Below are 19,112 nucleotides of genomic sequence, written 5' to 3' on the forward strand. Positions count from 1 at the left end.
TATCGCGTGCGCAGTTGGAATCTGCTTATATAGCTTATGTACACAGACTCTACACCCGACAAGGAAAATAATAGAGCGAATACACTCGCACTAGAAAATACGACTGCCTTTGATCAATACTCGTTAAGCAATATTTGTCATTTGTTTTTGTACCCTTGCAAAAAACTTGGCTAAGAATATTTAGTCTTATTAAAGCATTTAGCTGCAACAATGACAAGTTTACGAGGGTAAATTACAAAGGCGCATATAATTATTCATCCCAATATGATTCTAAACTGAAAGAAATTCAACACTGATATTTCCACTTACTGACAATTTGAGCACCTCAAGACAATTTGTACCTATGATTAATAAACATGTATTTTTTTTCAGGATAGACACAACATAACAGCCAATTATACTGTCTTCTCCTGTGCTCGACTGGCACGATAATTATGACGTCAAACCTAATGTCCATGTTCTGATCAATGTCAACTACGTTTTTTACAAGGTCACACATGTACAGTGGGTTAACAGAAAACGTATAAACATTGTATATGTAATTTAACGTATGTCCTTAAAACAAATATCTTACGTTACATCTGTTGATTATTTGGAACGTGTGATTTTATATACAATGTACTTACAAAGGTGAATCCCTGTTTGTGTGTCGTGTCGTAAACACACTTAACTTCCAGTTTGTCACCCTGTAACGAGTATATAAAGATTGCACAGTATGCACCTGACAGTTTATACATGTATTTATAATGTGTCATGCATAAAGAGAGATTTAACATTTTGTGTATTTTCAAAAAGTATAAGAAAATAAATATTGATAGGAGATATGGCCATTAATAATGTTAACAGTTTTCAAAACAAAAATAATAAAAAAAAGATTTTTGATAAAATTAATACTAAGAGATAAGTATGCATGTAGTAAATAAGGTCAATTGCTGAAATGTCAGATGGTGTTTTGATTGGTATGAAAAAGGACGATTAGCCTCTTCCTTTAAAGTCATTTGTCATTATTCAATATTCTACAAACTCTTAAAAATAGCTTCGAATTACTTACATTCAAGATTAGTTTTTTTTTAAATTCTAAATACTCTTAAATCATTATTCAAATCTATATTTAAGTTAACATACTGGGTAGATCATTCTTTTCTTCGGAAGGTAGCGCATGTCTTGGAAGTCGAAGTCGTAGTGTTTGTCTGAGGCCATTGGTTCGATTTCACGTCCGTTTCTATAGTGGCGCGTGGTCATCTCTCTACCCAGCAGATGGGAATGTTGGAGTATGGCAAATACCTCAATTCCTTCAGCAGGAACGCCCTTTAATGAAATAGCAACTCCTAAAATCACCTGACTTGTGTATTTGTTTTTATGATTACAAAAGGATCAGGCTATACGTGTGTTGATTGTATTACAGAAACGAGAATGGATGCTATTTTGTCCCATTCTTGTGATAACCTTTTGAATTGACCAAAGTATTTATACGCTTGGTGCCTTGGATGTCTTAATTAAACAACCGGTTACCAGCAGCGGATTGGTGATTCAAATCGTTTTACAGTGCCTTGATCTAATAATTTTTGTAAATAAAAAATGATACAAACTACTAAGTATACTTTGTATTTGCATATTATTTAATTATCTTCTCTTAGTGGTATGTACTGATTGTGACTTCATGTGTTTGTGAATGTAGCATATATTTCCAGAGAAAACGACGTGAAGTTCGATCACAATATAACGACATCACAAAGGCCACCTACCCGCTAGGGAGGCAACTCGTTGATATACAGTGATGGAACTACAACTTACAATTTAACTATACTAACTCGAGTAAACTGCTGGTTGATATATATGATGTTTACTTCTATCTACCAATGTCAGATGTTGACGAACTCATATTCGTTTCCTCAAATACAATTCAACTAAATTCATTTCTTACCTTTTTCAGGATTTCAGCAGCGCAGAAACCTTGAGATACGAATCCGGGATCATGAGGAGGGATGATCTGGTGTTTATTTACAGCTACACCAGTTTCTAATAGTCCCGCATCGTGTGGTCTGAGAGTTGGTGTCATAGTAATTCGGATACCGGAGCTATCAACAATGTCTACGAAAATAGGTTACCAAAAATGTCAAGAGGAGGTTATCAACAATGTATAAAAAGGGGAATTATTAACATTGTCTACAAGGGTAGGTTATTTTTTGTTAAATAAGATATACAGATTCTGTACATGTTTAGAATGTAACATGACGTAGAAATACAATGTCATTGTGTGGTAATCTGGTAATCCGACGCTTTTTTAGTTAAGTACATTTAGCGTATGCCATATTTGCTGTTCAATAGTATATACAGTGTGCAAACCATTTCCGTTGGAGGGATATATTCTCAAATGTGCATAATGCAAAAATATACAGAAAATATTTGTTTATCTTCAGTGTAACTGTGCTAAACAATCAATATGATGTAGGACTCTATAGTAACAACTTATTTATACAAAGTTGATCCATAATTCAACGTATCGAAGTAAAAGTTCTAAAAGCTTAATATAAAAATATCTTTAAAAAGTTTTTTTTTCATGTTAAGTTACGTCAAAAATACTTTGGACACAGTGTATACCATAGGTATATAATGACTGATCTCATTTTAACTATATATATATGCTCATGTGATTCACCTTTGTTAAGATGTTGCATGCCCAATATGATTTAAATACATACCTTTATAAACACCCCGTTCCATAGAGGATCAGATTGGTTACATACCTGATCTTGCCATCGGATTGTCGTAATGGGTCTCCATCACAAAGAAATCGGGATCTCCGGAAGATCCGAGAGAGTATCCAGCTTCCGGAGGGTAGTAAAACGCCTACGTGGAAGAATATGACCAATAAACTCTAATTAAATGAAAACGTATGATACAATAATTAAAGTGAACAGTCGGGCAAGAATGGCTAAAGTCGGTAAAAATTATGTGAGTGTTATTATGAAATAGAAAAATAAAATATCTCGTCAAAATCTGTCTGCGTACGAAGAAATTAATTAAAAGTACAGGAATCCTAAAACGTCCTCCCGGCTGACTATGTCCGTGGTTACATTTCCACGCAGCCTCGCTTTCAATGCTATCAACTTTTCTTTATTTCAATGGTCAGAACTGGGAAACGTAAGCAGAACTTGGCCGTCGTTTTAATATGTGAGAACTTTTGGAAGCCCAATGAACGCATTTAGACTGAATTTCTTTGCCCAACTATTCACTTTAACTACAAAAGACAGTATAATATAAAATATTCGTCATTAAATTGATAGTTCTAAATAGGAAAGGATTTAAAAGAAAAGAAAAAATATCACATTCATTGTACGTCTTAATATGTAGACTAAAAGTAAAACACGGCAATGTTATCAAATTTCTTTTTCAAATTAAGTTGATATTATACAGCAAATGATAATGAATATATCTTTATGCATGTGTTTATTATTACGAGTGTCACAATGCGATGACTAATCCCTCCCAAACTTGCGAGGTAAGGAAGTGAGACAATGCATTTCATTGGCAAAATTTCGCAATACAAACATAAAATACTTAGACATATTCAAACTATATAAAAAAGTCATTGATTAGTATATTGTGTCCTTTTTTGCTGACCATGAACACTTTGTCAGTTCAATTACCTATCCGCCGATCGCCCATGCCACGACCACCTGTGATAGACATTCACGAAGAAGTCCAGGAGCATTGTGAGCGTGTTCACATCGAAACACAGTGCCATCATAAGCGGACATCTCGGATGCTGGTTAAGGGCATTTAAAGATGAGGATATGGTGAGTGTTTAATTCATTCCCTTTGGTTATAATGGGTTCGTACTGGAAAAAATAAGTAATACTTTTTGGTTTGGTTTGTTTAGTTTTACGTCCTATTAACAGCCAGGGTCATGTAAGGACGTGTCAGGTTTGTTGGTGGAGGAAAGCCGGAGTACCCGGAGAAAAACCACCGGCCAGCGGTCAGTACCTGGCAAATGCCCCACATGGGATTCGAACCCGCATCCCAGAGGTGGAGGGCTTGTGGTAATATGTCGGGACATCTTAACCACTCGGCCACCGCGGCCCCATATATAAGTAATACAAAACACTGGTCGGTGAACCATTATTCTTTTAAGCGTACACAAACTCTGTTAATTGTATATTTTTCGATGTCATAACCTTTGAGAAATTCTTTTGTAGTAAACAAACGTAATATACATATCGGAGTTGCACCGTTTTCGAAATGCAAAAGGTATCGATATAGGTTCTTCAGATCAGTTTCTTACCTTTACAAGATCTATATCATTATAACAGGTATACCATGTAAGAGCATGTATCCTTTCACTTCTGATGAATCTCTTTGGGTATTTGCATTAATGAAATATCCTGAATTTATGATAAAAACATCATAACATAGTTGGTCACCAAACCGGACACGTGACTTACCTTGATCATGTGATGTTTTTTGGTCAGAGGAGGTAATTTGAAGGCTCGGCATGCGTAGGTGGTCGTTTCAGACGGAACATGATACTACAGGTTAGGAATAAAACAAATAGAAAACTTTGTTTCCTGTCTGTGATCAATATAGTTCAGTCAAAGATTGACTGGTGTTGTTTATTAATGCTGTCAGTAGATGTAAGCTACCATGTAGGGCAATAACAGTGATGTTTGATAATGTCTATATTTTATACACAATTCGAAACACTTTCCAGAAATTCATAATGCACTGGTATATATTTTAAGATTAACTATATCAGATATGGAAAGAATATAACTTTCATATTATAATATGATGATATGATACTGTTATTGAAATATATTTTAGTTGCATTTTTAGTAACTACTGCACAGAACCTACGATTTTTTTTAGTTTATGTTGATATCAAATAGACTTTATAAAATAGGATTTATAAAAAATGATTCAAAATATCCTATTCAAACAGATAGCATTTCGTGAATATACACTGTATAAATAATACATTCAGACATACATAGTGTTCTTTCACTGCATATGATAATAATTCGTTATACACAAATCTCAAACAAAATCATTTTATTATTTCTTACGTTGTCTTGTAGGAAGTCGAAAGTGGTTCCATCATTTGGTATGTTGACATCCTCTGCCGTCAGAGACGAAGATAGTAACATGACGCTCTTTGTTCCCCGCTTGATGGCGCCATGGTAGGGGAGATAACTAGTCATATCGTCCGAATGGTAGGAGTAGATAATTCTGGTAGTGTCATCCTAAACAACAATTAACACATTGTTTATTCATACATGTAGTTGTTTAAGTAGGGCTATCTTTTCCCTGTTTGTTTACAGATAAATATGTTTATTATCTCACAAACAAATATGTAATGAACGGATCATTAAAATGACTGGAAAAAGATATTAATGGCGTTCTAAAGAAAAATGATTTCGTTTGATTGGTTCAAATCAGACCTTGCCGGTTGTTTAATGAAAGACGAATTATTGGAACATTGTCTTGAGCAGCAATTTTGAGCTATATAATATAAATTTGAATATACGATTGAGAAACATTTTTTTCACACGGTAATGACGTTATATTAGTAGACATCGTTTAATGCAATATATATATATATATATATAACATACGGAACTTCCACAAATTTTGTTTAATCATAAAGATGACAAAAGGAAATGTTGAAGTTTAACTTTGAAATCTAATTATGATAACTTCGACTTGACGGAATGATATTCCGGATTGTCCAGAGTGTACCGCATGTGTCCCTTACTTCTTTACAAAGAAAACATAATGTGATCTCGCTTAAATACTTTTACATACAAACAAGGTGTAAGAGTTAAACTTGGCAGTTATCACTTATTGTGAGAATAATTAGCCGAGGTCAGTGTCATTCAGGCAGTTATAATGGATATGACATAAATCATGTTACATAAAAGAGAAGGCAACACAATCTATCATAAAAGGTAGTGAAGTAAACAAGCTTACAAGCAACACACGTCCCCTGTCGTCAATTACACTTTTCTAATATATGGTCAGTCATTATTGCTTAGTTTTGCTATCAGCTATAAGTTTGAACAAATTCTGTCTCAAGTAATCGAAAATTTGTGAAACAAACTATTTTAGTAACTGTGATCTTTTGACCCCAAATTTAATCCCAAGCTATGTTTTCACCTATGTTACCATTGTATGAAGTTTGAACAAATTCCGTTAATGTGTTCTCAAGTTATTGTCTGGAAACTAATAATTTATAGAAAAGTCTATTTTTAGTAATAGTGACCTTTGTAGTCGACCTTTTGATCCCAAATTCAATCCAAAGCTATATTTTCCCATATGTTATCATTGTGTGAATCTTGATGAAAATCCAGTGGGTTTTTTTAAGTTATTGCCTGGAAACCAAATCCGGACAGACAGACAGACGGACGAATAAGACACATGAATTTTTATCTCAAATGTCACAAATGATATACAAATAGAGTAAATATAATCAAGCCTAAGAAATGTCAAATTCTTCCATTATTATCAAATAGTAAATTTATGATTGATGTCAAAATTTAGTAACTATTCACACTTAAACCGAAGAACTTTTAAAATGATCACAAAAATCTTTGTAATTTTTGAACGTCTGACATGCCTTTTGCTCTTAATAAGACGTCACGTCTTATTTACCAACCAATTGTCTATATATCTTAACCTCATCTAATTCTAGCTTTAATTTTTGTAAAACACCTCTTATATCGTTTAATATATTGTAAACCTTCTCTAGTTAACAATTTTTTCTATTGCATTGCAATAATGAGAAACATAAGTAATCTGGACATTATGATCACAGTATTCGTTTTCATTTCAACAGCCTACAGTATTATATGTACATATATACATATCCAGCCTATCATGCACTCTAATCAAGATACAGCGATACCGCTTATTATTTAGCAAAACTTCTAACGATAAATAGTTTGGATCCCTCTGATCTCCCATGTAACTTGGCGACGATCAGTTTGCAAATCGTTTCTGATTTGTTGACCAATAAGAGAACAGTATCGGCGTGACTGTAACACTTTTATTGACTAATATTTTTGCTTGTGGGTGGGACCAATGTTGAACGTTTGAAAAGCAACGTTGAATTTTTGACGGTAAAAGCCGTTTCTATTTTTGCTTTACAATTGTTTGGATGATATTCAAATATTTACATTTGCTAAACGCAGCGTGCATTTTGTAACCAACTACATTTGTATGTGTAACATAAAGTAGGAAAATAGTATGTTAGTACCATGCAATAATTACATGTATCAATTATTGAAAATTTGCTTTAGAAAAATAGTTCACCAGACGAAAATAATTTATGAAAACAATAACCTTTTAAACAGTTTTGTAAAAGTTCAACCAATCATATTTGTTGCTACTGTATATGACCTGAAAATTTGCAAATGTGGAATATTCAAAACATGATGGAATTTAACCCTCTCTATCAGATTACATTCAAATATCCAATATTCGACAGTAATGTTGCTATCTGCCAATGATTCACGCGGAGCCTAAGAACTTCCTACTTCAAGTGTTAACATACATGTAATGTGTAGCGTTCCTGTTTGGTTACAGATTGCAGTTAGCAAAACGTATTTTAAACTGAATTAAAACCTAAGCTATATGTAGGCAGACGAAAGAGAGAAAACAATTATCAAATCATTCGTTTTTCTGGTGTCGTGCAATTATGTGTATCTTTGGTACAATTAAGGACGTAGATCACTTATAAAGCCATGATACACACTATTAAATTAAAAAAAATACGACGAACAATGGCCCCGCCTTTTTCCAAAACTATAAGTCAATCAAATTGTTACACTCACGCCGATACTATTCCCTGATTGGTCGACCAATCAGAAACGTTTTGCAAACTGATCGTCGCCGAGCTGTGCAGTAGATCAAAGAGATCCAAACTATTTACCGTAACAAGTTTTGCTAAATGATAAGCGGTATCGCTGTACCATTGTTTCTGTCTAAAAGTCTTTTGAGCTGTATAATTACAACCACTGACTGACATGAAATCTCAAAAATATCCTATAAGAGCCAATATTTTAATCTATATAATTAGTTTACTTACCGTGATTGTAATATCATCATTGCTATCACATGTGTTGAGTTTGCGTACAAATGTCAAGACAGTACCGGAAGCAGTTTCCTTGCCAGCGATAAGAGTCCAATCCTGTGACTGGTCTTCGATTGGTGGCGCGTGACCAATGGTATGATAGTCCTGGAAACCAAATAAAATGTAAACGTGCAAGATATTGCATTTCTTTATTATATATATCCAATGAAATAATATAAGCGGGGACAGCTTTCCAGTTTGTTATTGATTCCTTTGTTTTTTGTCTTGCGAAGGTTGTTGTCCTTGTGTAGTGGTAACTAGAACTAGTACAGTTAAATAGAATAGTATCAAGAACATGCTTAGAAGCATGTCGAATATATAATTCGGTAAATCTTTAAAAACAAAACTAAAAACATGAGTTACAGTAAATAGGAATAACGATTATATATCTCTATATTTTCTTTTAATGTTTCCTTAAGTATAAACTGTTCATTTTGTTTGTTTCACTTGTACCAGAAGCGGACTTACTGTCTAATCCTGTTGGCATGTTAATGTTTTGTTTTATAACACACTTTGAACTCGATGTACGATTCAAAAATAGTATTACTCTCCGCAATCATAAGACGTGTTGTTGACTAGATTGTCAAAAAGTCCGTTAAATTAAAAACAGGAATTTGTTACAATACAATATAAAACGAGAAATTACAAAAGAAATAGAAAACATGATACAGAAAATATAACTAATGGTACTTATTATAATACAAAACTCTTCACAGATACGCCATGTCCAAGCAGATGAATTGCACCTACACATGTTTGTTTCTTAATTACTGCTTCCATATTTAATGTTGTCGATATTGAGTCAAATTCCTATAAAATGTTTTACGTCGTTTATTAAACTAACCTTATTATTGGAAACCTTAAACGTCCAAATCCCAAACTGGAAATACATACTTGTAACATGTATATTAAAGTGACGAGACATTTATTGATTGTAGAGCGAATATTCCTCTCTCGCGTAATAATAAAATATGTTGCAATAATAATAGGTGTATTGGTATCGGATTAAACATTCGCGCATAAATCCTTTCTTACAAAATATCATCGAATAACGGAAACTATATACTACTAATATTTATTTCATCCTATAAATAAAATTATAGATTTGTATCCATTGGTGTTTTTATCTTATCGTGTTTTTGAACCGATACAAATGTAGAAAATGGAAAAAAGAAGTTATACAAAATTATGGAGGTGATGCTATGTAACCTCACCCGCTATATCAAAAGACACGACGAATAATGATATACATACCTTGAAGTAGGTGTGTCCGTCTTTGACCCCTCCTACGACAACATCGGCCGGGAACATCTTACCGTTGGGGGATAACCCAAAACCGATGTAGCCATGTGTGCTTACATGAGTCTCAAATGTCACGTGAGTGTCATTAGCTGTCCAGAAAAGCCAGTACTGTCCAGCTGCATCAAGCTGGACATAATGGTCGAAATGTCGGGTTGGTGTCGGCCTCGGTACCTGGAAGTTTTTGCAATTAAAACAACATATTCAATTTGACCATTAGGAACCAAATCTAAGAGGTTATCATACCTACGATTATGGCTAAAATAAAACAATTAGATTTAAAGTTTTATTGTAATTGCTTAAACATTTTATAACGATTGTTTAACTACAGATACGTGATCTTCCATGTCAGCTGCTTCCAGCATTCCGTCATTAACAGAAACATGTAAAAGCGACGCCTTTTAACAAATATTTGACCTTAAATGAGCAAAATGCTTCTTAAATTTTTTGATAAATGCTGACTACAATATTACATGGTACTTCACCATAGAGGAAGCACCATGCGACATACCCGAATAGAGATTCAGAATACTCTTTTTGTGGTATTTATAAACGCGTATGCCCCGACGAGATGAATTCGGTGTGACAAAGCGAAGAGAGACAGTGTGACAATACAACAAAGTTACCAGATATGGCTACAGGATTGTTCTGTCAAAGTGTCGCGTACTGTGATCGCAATAAGTCAATCATTTTGTCGATCCTAACACTGTCGCTCCGAGGCAATACCGATATCAGCAACAAGTAAAAAAAAAGATAAGATCTTTTGTTTCTGTTTACGTTAGTTAAAGCTGACAATGCAAGTTAAAAAGTTTTAAATTGAGATTAAAAAAAATAAGCACACTTGTATTTCAAGAATCGTTTATGAGACAACCCCCTATCGAGGTCAGCTATTTTTGTTTTTCGCTTTGTCTGTATCCGGTGCTCTCACCGACCCCTACATAAAGTGCGTGAATCGACACACGTGCGCTCAGTCTATACACGTACATACACACCTGTCAGTTGTCCACTGTGTATCACCTACTATTACGTAAACAAAACACTTACCTATAAAAGTATATGGAGCTTGTTTGGCAACAAATTACATCAAATCCTCTAAGTTGTCATTTACATTTGTCTAGTCCTGTGCTTTATATAGGGGGTTGGCCAGTGAAGGTTACTAAGCAGAGCAAAAATAAAAATGGCTGCCACTTCCTTGGATACGACACCGTCATAACTGGGGAATGTCTCAAAAACAATTTTCCAAAAAAAAAAAAATTCTTAAATTTCAATTGCATGCTTTTTAATTTGCATTGTCAGCTTTAATCAAACAAACAAACAAACAATAACAGTTCCAGACTTCAGGAACAACCCTGGCGCCCATTTTATCTGAGTTTATGTTACAGCGTTTATCTTTGTTTATCCCTTCACATCAAGTAATCCTCTCCCTGAATGGCTAATCAGTTAAAGCATACTGTATCGATATAGCAGGTGACATTATAAACATATCAAAATCATTACTGATACCTATTCACTCAAGATCAAATTACAAACGGAAAAGCTCACAATCATTTCACGCATTAATAAAGGGCTTTCCATCAATGACTATACGCAGGCAACATTTCTTTACATGAATTTCATGTGAAGGCCCTTTCACGTGATTTTCACATGACTTTTTGCCTCGCTTCACGTGAACCTCACGTGATATATAATAGCTCATTTTGCCTAACGTTTGTAATTTGATTGCAAAACAGAACAAGCATTACCTATTTTAAAAGTAAACAACAAGAGTTTTTTAATTGCGTAGTTATGTGCGATATGTGTATCAATAAATAGGTTAGGTTTATATACATATTTAGTTTTTGCTGTAAAACAATTGCATCGACTGTCAGAGTTGACTGTCAAAAATGCGGAATATATAATAGTGAGCTGGATTTCTATTAGAAAATGTTAAAATGCTGTGCTTATGAAACAAATGCGATACCGCACGATATCATTCTACCACTGTGGTTTGATTAGCGTATATTTACAAGACATAAAATGAAATTCTAACTTGATAAGTAACGGCTAGCAATGACCCTATTAAAAATTGAACATAAACGGTAATAAATTAATCGAGAGTGCACTTAACACAATCACTGTTTGTTTTATACAAATATGTTTAGTAAAACAAATAGAAAATGCCTTAATAGCAATTTATCTTTTATCACTACTAATTGTTACTTTAGCAATTGTAAATACAAATTTGCTTATATTTCAAAACTTCATTGCAACTTAAAACATATAAATTCGTACCTTGGCTTGTACCAAATATAGCGCCAGCAGTGCGATGAAAAGTTTCATGTTGAACGTCCTCTAACTGACCTAAAAATAATCCTTTGTGACTATCCTTTAACTGAAGTGGAATTCGCAATGTTTATCTGCTGTTGTCAGCAAAACAGGAATGTTGTCGATCTAGTCAGGAGTATGGTGTAGATAAAGGCTCAGAGATTTCAAAATGTTTAGCTGAAGTGAATCAGGTGGTCAATGGAAGTGAGCTTAAACAATGCGACACTGCTAACGAATGGTATTAGCGCATAGCCACTTGTTATCGTTAGAATGGTATTGTCGCGATTGCATAATACATTACAGTAATCGCTAAAATTTGATTCGCGAAATATTGAAAAAATGTTGAATAATATATAACCTAATAACCAGGTTATGAAAATGCAAAGACCAAAATATTGACCCTCGAAAAAAACCAACACTATAATAATAGTTAAGGTGGTTCGATACAGGTAGGCCTAAACAATTTCCTCTCGTTTAATTTTCTCTAAAATTTGTTCACTGAAAGACTGGTTTATAAACTGTTTATTAAGGCTTTTATTTGAAATTTGAAAGAGCGATTTTGGAAATATTGTACTCTCAAAAACCCTACTTTACCGTCTGTTTTTCTCAATATACAATTTTATCCACATATTTTCAAAACTTGGTGATTGACTTAAATATTAAAAAAAAACATTTTTTATCGTTGATATGCAAGTTTATATGGCTATCAATTACCTCAATGTCGTTTCCAATCTTAAAAATACATTAAATGAGGCCTTAAATGGGCCAATTTTTACATTTGAATTTCAACTTAAATACATAATATCAAAAAATTGTGTCGTTTAATTTTCTTTATTTTTTGTCAACACAATAAGACAGTTGTTTGGGTTACGACGAGAGAATATAAAAAAATGACCGCGGGATTTTTGAGTAATTAGCCTTTCTATACCCCTACCCCCTAAAAATTGACTTTTTTCACAATTATATTATTAGACCGAAATCGAGCGGTAATATTTGTATGAAGTACATCTTATATATTCAACATTATAAAATGTAATAGTCTGATAATATAAATTGTTATAACTGTTAACTTTGTGTCACGATGCCACCGATTTGATGCTATACAAAGCTAAGAAATGGCACAAATAAGCCATTATTTCGCTTGGATATAATATCCGAAAAATTATTATGGAAAATTCCGTGTGAAGATTCCACTTCAATTACCCTTTAGACAATCCATGTTTTTGTATTGTTTTTGCGGACAAATGTTTTATCAAAATCTACCTTTCCATTGCCAAGATATCTTAGCTTCATTAGTCGTTTGAGGCAGATATTCAAACATAAATTTGAATTTGGCGCCAAAATTGTAGCGATGAAAAGCGTCTACGTGACAAAGATCGAAGTTGATTACTTCAACTTGATCACAAAAATGTCGCTAAAATCGATGTCATCCTACACAACTGTATGTCTTTGTATGTCATTTTAGGTCATCTGACCCGAAGGTTGTAATGTCATCATGCACCGTCCGTCGTCGTGCGCTGTCGCGCCGTGCCGTGCGTAAACTTTTCATTCAAACGACTTCTTCTCAATAACTGACAGACCCATGGTACTGACATTTGGCCTATAGCATGCTGGGATGAAGGACTACCAAGTGTGTTCAAATGAATGACCTTGACCTTCATTCAAGATCACAAGGGTCAAAATGGCTAAAATTTTGAAATGACTATGTTGTATTGTGTCAATAGTCAGATGACCGTTAAGGCCCATGGGCCTCTTGTTGAGGAGATATCTGCATGCATATTTAATACATGTAGATATCTATTTGTTATCAGAAGTAAACTAAAACAGATTTTTGGATCCTGAAGATTAACTGTACTGCAGGTGTGCGCCTAAGAAAAAAATCTCTTATTCAGAATCCTCGATCTACGTTCAGCTGATTACTGAAGACAGGAAAGTAATTTGTCTATGCCTACAAGTATATGTTTTGTTTCTAAATCACAGATATGATGCTGTTGTTGACACTAGCTTACATGTGCTTTTTCGTTAGATAGCATTTGATCAACTGAATCTGAGTACTTCCATGCATTAAAACAAAACAGAAAAAATATGCATCATCTAATTACAGTAGTTAGGGCTATGGCTTATCGTACATATATACAGAGAAAAAAAAGTCTTATTTCCCGAACGTGTTAGTACTTATTGAAGATCATATTAGCAATATTCATAAAATTGGCTTGTACAAATTGAACGAAAAGCAGTGATGGGGCGATGGAGAGATGAACGTATTTATGTATCTGTAGTTTTATACTAGATGATTACTCGGCAAAATTGGAATATCTTGGTTTAATTATTCATCTCCCTTAAAAACATGTATATCAAGTGTCGAATATTCACAGTTTAAAACGGAGTTTGAACAGAAATTGTTTTAATTCTTTGATTGTTATGAAATCTCATTTTTATTCAGTTACTAAGACCGTATCGTCATATATCAGACCGTTTGTTACGATTATATGTAATTTGCTTTTCCAAAATAGATACATGTAGCATTAGCCTAGCCACAATTCAAAGATTATGACAATATTTTTTCTACTTTTGTCAAAACTAGGTCGCTGCATCGTTCAAACTTTGATTTTTCACCCGGTGTCAACTTTCAGGCAAACTGAACTAAGTACAATATCGACAAATTACCGCCGTTTATCTGTTTATACGATCCTTATTTTAAATGTTTAAAAGGTAAGATATTGGTAGAAGGATATCAAACAATCTGATTAAAATACAGATCCCTATTATCACTACACGTTTGATATGAGGATCTGACCACATCCCATTAGGGGTCACGTCAAGATGACCTTTGGAAATGGCCAATCAAATTGGCACTGCCAGAGTCTTGACTGGGGACGAAATAGTTTGAAAAAGCTGTCCGAATCATTCTCGTGTACGTTGTCAATTCGTCCAAAGAGCACAACAAAGCTAAATGTATATGTATACTGGGACAAAATGGAGTTATTAATTGACGTAGCAATGTGTAGAAAATGTATGTGATCTGAAGTATACGTGGTAGAAAGGTCATCCGAAACACGACCCTTTATGGGATGTTCTCAGATCCTCTAGTTAACGGAGTGGTTATAAGGATCTGCATTTTTAAAATTAATCAGATTGGATAAACATATAGATCGCTATTCTTTCATAATCTTAGTCACAAAAGAGTTTTCATGTGCAGTTCCGAATGCACTCATTGACCCGAGGAGGTCCGAACGAACGGCGCATTCGATCACTGTTGGGAACGTCCTTAATTGATAATTTCGAGAGATACAGGTGGATGTGCATGTGTACTTCGATCACGTCTATTATTTGTTTTTACGTAGAATCTGAAAACACTATAACTTTATTTGCTGCGTCATGTGTATCTGTATCGAACAAAATAAAAGGAAAAGATTGTAGGATGTCTGTCACTAGGCTTTTAACGTCAGATCTGTTGCAAAATTTGTGTCTTCTACCGGAACTCGGGATTTTCTGAAATTTTAAGGGCTCGAAAGCATAATAGTTTGCCTTAGTTTTAACAAGCATGAAACACTAAATGTAATATCTGCTACGGTACATTGTATCTATTAAAATTGAAATGTATTAGCCTCTTAAAACCACATTGTTTTGTATTCGTACGTGTTGTAGTTTTATAAGAACAGCGTTAATAAAAAAAAAATGTATTATACATTCTTTCTGAAAAATTTAGATAACTTGTAATATCTAACGTGTATGTAGTTCTTGCGATATATTTATAGCGATTGAATAAGTTAAACTTCAAAAGGTCAAAATATCTAGGGGATTTATATTGAATGATTTTGACAGGAAAATTGTTTGGAATATCACCAGGAAAAACATCTGGTCCATTTAAGTTGTTGACAGTAGTCATGGAAATAAGATAATTAGTCATATCTTCGTGTAAATTTAGATATTTGTTCGACATCTTCTTTCGTGTGAAACTCTTTTGCAAACAGTCACGTAAACCAACCTTATATTTTATCTGAGATCACACAGCTATAGTTTGCGAATCATATACGCGGTGAGCTTTTTCAATAAAACCTATACAGTGTGTACTTTTCCGACTAACGAATTTTACACGAATCCTCGTAATTCGACTTTTGATATGAAATAAAATTCGCCTATAATCCCATCAAATCATATACCACATTGATCAGTACGGAAGTGTCTTTAATATAAGCTAAAATATCTTTTCTGATTTTTGTGGTGTTCAGAGCAATTTAAAGATAATTACCCCATTTTCTGGAAATGGATTACAAAGCCTAGTAAACAACCTTTCAGTATTTTTAGCACTTTTCTTTCTGTCTTTTTTTCTTTTGTTTTTTTGCGCGTCGTAAAATCTGTGAGTAGGGCTAACTATAACAACATCAATACAATCAATGCTATTGGTAGTATATATAGTGAAATCTTGATAATCCGAACGCCTTCATTCCCTGCCTAAATAGTCCAGATTATAATGTTTCCGGCCTGACAATGTTTGTATTCTTATAGTCAATATGTATCGTTATTGGAATCCGGTCACTGACTTTTGTGTCCGGACTGCCAGTCTTTCAGACTCTCAGAATACAATCACAGGTTTGCAGAGACATCATTAACAAAGACCTCCAGGATTGAAGAGTATTAATATTGTATCATTATTCAATCACTCTATGGTTTTTTATGTGTACCAATGGATCACACTCCCTGATTTTATATACACATAGATTGAAGCACACAGATCACCAAGCTATCACATAATTCATGGGTAAGTATAACGACAATGAAAATAAACCCTAAAAGATTAAGGATGACGACGATACCCTAATATTTCATTAATTAAAGAAATGCAAGTTATCGTATGTTGTTACCTGACTAACAAATCAAACTCAATTTAGATCTATGATGCAATGTGTTGATTGACCGGTTGTTTAACTTATCAAATAATTCAGCACGGGGTGCCTATAACAGCAAATAGTGCAATAAAAGGTAAATAAAGAACGGCATCTGAAAGCTGTCAATGGCAACTTATTTATGTCCGTATTTGAATTGAACCCCGCTTAAAGGCACACTATACGTAACTTTTCAGTTTTCTTTGTAATCAATAACATTTACAAGAAATATACACGTTTTCTCTGCATAAAATAATGACTAAAGTAAGGTTAAATGTTATCGACACCAACTGTGAAGCTTCGAAAAAAAATTAAATTAATCGCAGCCCACAATAAATACAAACCGAAAGGATACGAAAAAGTTCACGAAGCTCTCGATTTCCGGTAAGTATCACGTGACCCGATCGACTTCACGCGGGAAAAACAGAAACAAACATGTTAGCGTTAAAACAAACTACGAATTTATCGACTATATAAACCTGATATAATATTAATGTTATAAACTAGGCCGAACGATTGCGAGCAGTTCTTCTGGGGAAGTAAGTAATGTTTTATGAATAAATAAACATATTTATTGTTATTCCATTTTGTAAAATATTTTGTTAAAATAAGCATTGTTTGGCTAAATCAGTGTGTACATTTTGTAGTGAGACTGAGTCGATCATCGGCGACTAGCTGCAGGTAGCTCAGCAGTAGAGCATTCGGCTAGTGTACGGAGTTTCCGGGTCCAAATCACAGTCTGGCCGCTACATTTCTTCTCTTCTGTTTCTTAAGCATTGGTGTCACTATTTTCTAATTTCATCTGGGTATGAAAGAAACAAGATTTATTTCATAAAAAATACATAAAATTTCATAAAAAATTAAAAATAGTAACATAACTACTTTTATTATTTATTTTTCAGATTGCTTGACAAAATAAAATATGTTTCCACGTAGGATTCCTATGATTTTCCAAAGGATCATCCCAGATGATTTGTTTCCAAATCAATACGCAACGTTAATGTTTATATTGTGACGTCACGATAACGTCGGGTATCCGTGCCATTCTCGGATACTTGTTTTTATTTTCATAGTGTCTATGATTAAGAGTGTCCGTCCGGTTTTTTTTCTATGACTTCATATCCCCATAGACACAAAATGGTTTCGCGGGGAAATTTAAAAGCGGCAGTCTTTGGCCATACTGAAGTATTGGATAAAATGTCACTGCGCCACAACTAAATTTGTATTATTATAAAAGTATGTAAAATACGAAAATCACAATTCTAGACGTACAATTCTTTCGGTCTTTGAAAAAATAACTTTAAAACTAATAGATATGAGTGTAACATATGAAATTAGATTATATGAAAGAGAAATAAAACATCAATAGTTTACATCTTACTTATATAATCATTTGATATATGATTTATATGTCTAATTAAAAAAAAAACTTTGCGCCATGTAGTATAGCCGGCATATATGTTGTAAACATGGCTTTTAAAATCATTAAGACATATTATAAACACAATATATACATATAATTACTTTATTACTCGTTTATAAATCATACTTCGAAATACTTAATAATATAGATTCTAATCAAGAAACTAATCATTTATATGAAGTGTATTTTCAGAGAATGAAAGTCGGCGACGGAAACTACACGCTAGCACAAGAAACATATATTGTACAATATACATATATGTTTCTGGTAGTATTGAATGTCACACACACCTAAATTGTATCTACATGTACATGCATATATAGAAAGAGATACAAATGTATGTACATATATACAATGTAGGCTTACTCAATAACGCTACATGTACTCTGTACCATCTCATTTAATATAAATATAAGCTCGGCCTGTCCATATGTTTATGTTTGTATATTATCCTGAGACTTGATTTTACTGAACAATTTAGGTAAAAAAAACTGTTTTGAATTATTAACAAATTTCCGCACATACCTACAGATCAGGTTTAAATAGCCGACAACGTAATTACAAACTGGATAACTTTTAGTAAACTTACTTTGAAACAAGTGGATTGTGTTTTACATCAAAGAGTAAATGTGTAGACCTAATACGGCTTCGGTAATTGTCGGTTATGCAATGACAAATGTTTGAAGATGGCAGGTTTGCAATCTGATTAAAACACAGATCCTTATATCCAATCCGTTCAAGCCTCTTATCCAACGTAGTGATAATAAGGTTCTGTATTTTAATCAGATTGGCAGGTTTGTTAACAAGATGATTTTCGACCGCTCGATACCATAGGTTTATTTGCACGGACTAATGTTAAAATATACGTCTATCATCTTTATTCTAGGTAATTGGTTCAATGTTCGATCATTGTATATGTTTTTGATCACAGAAGAAAAAAATGAGGAGTTACGTATAGTGTACCTTTAAAGGTACAATTCAGTCTAAGAGAAAATTGAAATTTGTACATATATTGGAAAAAAACCCAGTTCTAATAGAATATAAATCAGTCGATTTCCCTGTGATATGC

The 19,112-nt window shown here is 33.6% G+C and overlaps 1 protein-coding gene across 1 annotated transcript in view; it reads right to left on the reverse strand.

Moving 5' to 3' along the window:
• Positions 1-19,112, reverse strand: part of LOC138308663 (uncharacterized) — a 35,729-nt gene that overhangs the window by 1,777 nt on the left and 14,840 nt on the right. The window contains 9 exon segments of the mRNA XM_069249699.1: positions 627-686; positions 1,126-1,308; positions 1,925-2,091; positions 2,748-2,850; positions 3,651-3,842; positions 4,446-4,529; positions 5,067-5,243; positions 8,087-8,236; positions 9,386-9,604. Coding sequence (XP_069105800.1) covers positions 627-686; positions 1,126-1,308; positions 1,925-2,091; positions 2,748-2,850; positions 3,651-3,842; positions 4,446-4,529; positions 5,067-5,243; positions 8,087-8,236; positions 9,386-9,604 — 1,335 coding nt within the window.

Source organism: Argopecten irradians, chromosome 15 (assembly GCF_041381155.1).
Source record: "Argopecten irradians isolate NY chromosome 15, Ai_NY, whole genome shotgun sequence".
Lineage (NCBI taxonomy): Eukaryota > Metazoa > Mollusca > Bivalvia > Pectinida > Pectinidae > Argopecten > Argopecten irradians.